The sequence below is a fragment of the Bombina bombina genome, chromosome 12 (genome assembly GCF_027579735.1).
Source record: "Bombina bombina isolate aBomBom1 chromosome 12, aBomBom1.pri, whole genome shotgun sequence".
Lineage (NCBI taxonomy): Eukaryota > Metazoa > Chordata > Amphibia > Anura > Bombinatoridae > Bombina > Bombina bombina.
In genome coordinates, this window is record NC_069510.1 from 132,680,720 (window position 1) to 132,685,244 (window position 4,525).

Below are 4,525 nucleotides of genomic sequence, written 5' to 3' on the forward strand. Positions count from 1 at the left end.
ATATCTTGTAATTTGTTTATTATTTTCTGTAATTTAGTGTTTTTTTGTACTTTAGCTAATTGTATTTAATTTATTTAATTGTATTTAATTTAGGTCATTTATTTAATTGTAGTGTAGTGTTAGGTCTTAGTGTAACTTAGGTTAGGTTTTATTTTACAGGTACTTTTGTATTTATTTTAGCTAGGTAGTTAGTAAATAGTTAATAACTATTTAGTAACTATTTTACCTAGTTAAAATAAATACAAACTTGCCTGTAAAATAAAAATAAACACTAAGCTAGCTACAATGTAACTATTAGTTATATTGTAGCTAGCGTAGAGTTTATTTAGTATTTAGTTTTGAATAGGAATTATTTAGGTAATAATATTAATTTTTATTTAGATTTATTGTAGTTATATTTAAGTTAGGGGGTGTTAGGGTTAGACTTAGGTTTAGAGGTTAATACATTTAGTATAGTGGCGGCGACGTTGGGGCGGCAGATTAGGGGTTAATAAATGTAGGTAGGTGGCGGCGATGTTAGGGACGGCAGATTAGGGGTTAATAATATTTAACTAATGTTTGCGAGGCAGGAGTGTGGCGGTTTAGGGGTTAATATGTTTATTATAGTGGCAGCGATGTTCGGAGCGGTAGATTAGGAGTTAAAAAATATAATGTAGGTGGCGACGATGTCGGGGTGGCAGATTAGGGGTTAATAAGTGTAAGACTAGGGGTGTTTAGACTCGGGGTTCATGTTAGCGTGTTAGGTGTAAACATACATTTTATTTCCCCATAGGAATCAATGGGGCTGCGTTACTGAGCTTTATGCTGCTTTTTGGCAGGTGTTAGACTTCTTCTCAGCCGGCTCTCCCCATTGATGTCTATGGGGAAACCGTGCACGAGCACGTACGACCAGCTCACCGCTGACTTAAGCAGCGCTGTTACTGGAGTGCGGTAAGGAGCACAATTTTGCTCAACACTCACTTCTTGCCTTTTAACGCAGGGTTTGTAAAAACCTGTAATACCAGCGCTGCAGGTAAGTGAGCGGTGAGAAAAAACTGCTCGTTAGCACCGCACGCCTCATAATGCAAAACTCGTAATCTGGCCGATTATTTTTTAATTTATGTGCTGAAACCCAACAGGAGTACACTAAATCGTAATGTTTGTGGTGTGTTATGTATGTATTAGATATAAAATATTGAAAAATATTAATAATTATTCTAGGTAATCCATAGAATATATATATATATATATATATATATATATATATATATATTTATTTATATATATATATATATATATATATATATATATGCATTTTTTACAATATACATAATTCTTATGAACATTTTTTAATATTTAATATTTGCATAATATGCCTTACGATAACATGTGTGCTAACCTGACACCTTGTTACCCGAAGAGCGTTATGCATATTTTACATTCTAATGTTCTTCACATAGAAATTTTTTAAATTTGTATTATTTAAAGGAATACTAAACCCAATTTTTTCCTTTTGTGATTCAGATAGAGCAGTAATTTTAAGCAACTTTCTAATTTACTCCTATTGTCATTTTTTTCTTTGTTCTCTTGGTATCTTTATTTAAAAAAGCAGGAATGAAAGCTTTGGAGACGGCCCATTTTTGGTTCAGAACCATGGATATCGCTTGCTGATTGGTGGCTACATTTACCCCCGTTTTACTTTCAACTTGTAATACACACGCTCATCTGCGTGCGCAGCAAGATTACATCGGGCGGTGTTAACGATTGAGCGAAATAGCTAAATAGTGCACCATCTAGCCCTTAATGTCCTTTTAACAAATGTAAAGTATTTGCCATGCTGTGTAACGGTGTTGCTAACCTTAAGTACTATAACTGATGACTTTAATGGCAGAGCCCAGTGCAAGCTGTGTTATTTATCTGGTCTTACTATAGATGATAAAAGTTTTAAGGGGTTTCTATCAATCAATGTAAACACATTTAATATGAGTGACACAAATTTATTTGCAAATAACACAACTACAAAAAAGTTAAAAAGATAAAATCTTGAAGTTTTCTTTCTGCATTTCAGCTGAATAAATATTTGTTTAAACTAGAAGAGGAAGGCCCTCGGAAATGTTGGTAGATCACCTGTTTTTATTTGTCAGTATACAGCTGCCATGTGTCCAAACTTAAAAAAAACTACAAATTCCAGAATCCTTTGTGTTTCAAGGGAATCACAGTAAAGTTTAAATAGCCTTTCAGCCAACTCTGGCCTCATATTACTTTACTTAAGTGTTTTTCAGTCTGATTGGATGGTTTCCCTGCCAAGCTGGTGCTGATTGGCAGATGTCAAGAGATCCTAAACTCAGCCATAGCAGAGAATAAACAGCAAATGCATTCCCTAACTAAATATAACTCATGCACTGGGAGCAGCCGGCTCTCACTGTCTCCAGGAACTGTGTGCCTATGTAGCAAGATTTAGACTGGGATATTTTTCAGCTTCTTATCTGAACCTACATTCTATCCAGAATATTTGTGGCCAGGACTTTTGGGGTGCAATAAACATGTCTCAACCAATCCAACGGAGGAGCAGAAACCGGGACAAAAACAATGTTCTGGCTAGGCCTGAATTTATGTCGCTTAACCAGCCAATGGCTGCACCACAGGAGGGTAGAAACTCCAATAGGAGGCAAAGTGCACAAAATGGCAACTCTTTTGAGGGTGCCCGGGAGCGCAGGCAGAGCCAGCAGCTTCCCGAGGAAGACTGTATGCAACTTAACCCCTCTTTTAAAGGCATTGCATGGAACTCTCTCTTAGCTATCGACCTCTGTATGTCCAAACGTCTTGGTGTATGTGCCCACAGCGCCTCTTCCTGGGGCAGTTGTCGTTCAATGGTGCAGCTGATTGGGATAACCAGCCATGGCTTGTCCTGGATCGGTGGGACGCTGTTTTGCTTGTGGAAGAGCAACACAAATGCAGGACAGGAAGTATTGATGAATCTGCTGTTGGGTAAGTTCTATCATTCAAATAAATGTGCAGCTGTTTCACTTTATTAACCCCTTAAGAACCAGCGACGTTCCCTGTATGTCGCTGGCCTTTTTTTGGGACTTGATTGTTTTGCAGCACGGTCTTGCCACCAGCGTTGAGACTGCTCTATTCCACAAAGTCTGCTGGAGGGAGTGCATTAATAGCGTGTTCTTGCTAGACTTGTGCTATTATGTCCTGAAAAAACCCTTAACGACCAGTGACATACAGGGTACATTGTGGTCATTAAGGGGTTAAAGATATTGTAGGAGTCTGGTATGTAAATATCCTTTAAACGTAATGTGAAGTATACATTGTGCTATAGAAACCAGCAGAGAATCAGTCACAGACACAGTTTTATTGATCAGGACTGAGCAAGCCTTCCTTGTGTGCACATGGAGATGTCTAAGGATACAGAAATCAAACTACTTAGGGTATCTGAGTATAATTGTAAAAGAGGGGTCACTGTATCTTTCCATCCCCTCTCCTGGGGTTGTAATAATGACTCACTAATGGGTTACAAGATCATTTCACAATCAGTGAGTAATAGATCTCAGATCTATTATCATCTCCACACACTGAGTGACACTGATGTATTAAACACAACTGCCAGTGAGTTAAAATGACAAATAAATACTCACTCTGCTAGTTATATGGACAAATGTCTGCCCAGTCCATGAGAGTGATACCCCAGGGAGTGACAGTAAACAAAGATATCCCCTATCTCAAAGAGTTACAATTAAATAATAACTTCACATTCCAAATCAGAGACATTAAGGGGTTACATTCTCATTATCTCTGAGTGCTGATCATACTGTCAGTGATATTTACCTACAGCTAGTTATATACAGCTCAGTTGTACAGTGCTGATCATACTGTCAGTATTATTATTTACCTACAGCTAGTTATATACAGCTCAGTTGTACAGAGCTGATCATACTGTCAGTGATATTTACCTACAGCTAGTTATATACAGCTCAGTTGTACAGTGCTGATCATACTGTCAGTATTATTATTTACCTACAGCTAGTTATATACAGCTCAGTTGTACAGTGCTGATCATACTGTCAGTATTATTATTTACCTACAGCTAGTTATATACAGCTCAGTTGTACAGTGCTGATCATACTGTCAGTGTTATTTACCTACAGCTAGTTATATACAGCTCAGTTGTACAGTGCTGATCATACTGTCAGTGTTATTTACCTACAGCTAGTTATATACAGCTCAGTTGTACAGTGCTGATCATACTGTCAGTGTTATTATTTACCTACAGCTAGTTATATACAGCTCAGTTGTACAGTGCTGATCATACTGTCAGTATTATTATTTACCTACAGCTAGTTATATACAGCTCAGTTGTACAGTGCTGATCATACTGTCAGTGTTATTATTTACCTACAGCTAGTTATATACAGCTCAGTTGTACAGTGCTGATCATACTGTCAGTGTTATTATTTACCTACAGCTAGTTATATACAGCTCAGTTGTACAGTGCTGATCATACTGTCAGTGTTATTATTTACCTACAGCTAGTTATATA

The 4,525-nt window shown here is 37.3% G+C and overlaps 1 protein-coding gene across 1 annotated transcript in view; it reads left to right on the forward strand.

The window, feature by feature from the left end:
• Positions 1-2,344: 2,344 nt before the first annotated feature.
• Positions 2,345-4,525, forward strand: part of PLPP7 (phospholipid phosphatase 7 (inactive)) — a 28,844-nt gene continuing 26,663 nt past the window's right edge. The window contains exon 1 of the mRNA XM_053695969.1: positions 2,345-2,967. Coding sequence (XP_053551944.1) covers positions 2,523-2,967 — 445 coding nt within the window. The 5' untranslated portion in view covers positions 2,345-2,522. The remainder of the gene's footprint in view (positions 2,968-4,525) is intronic.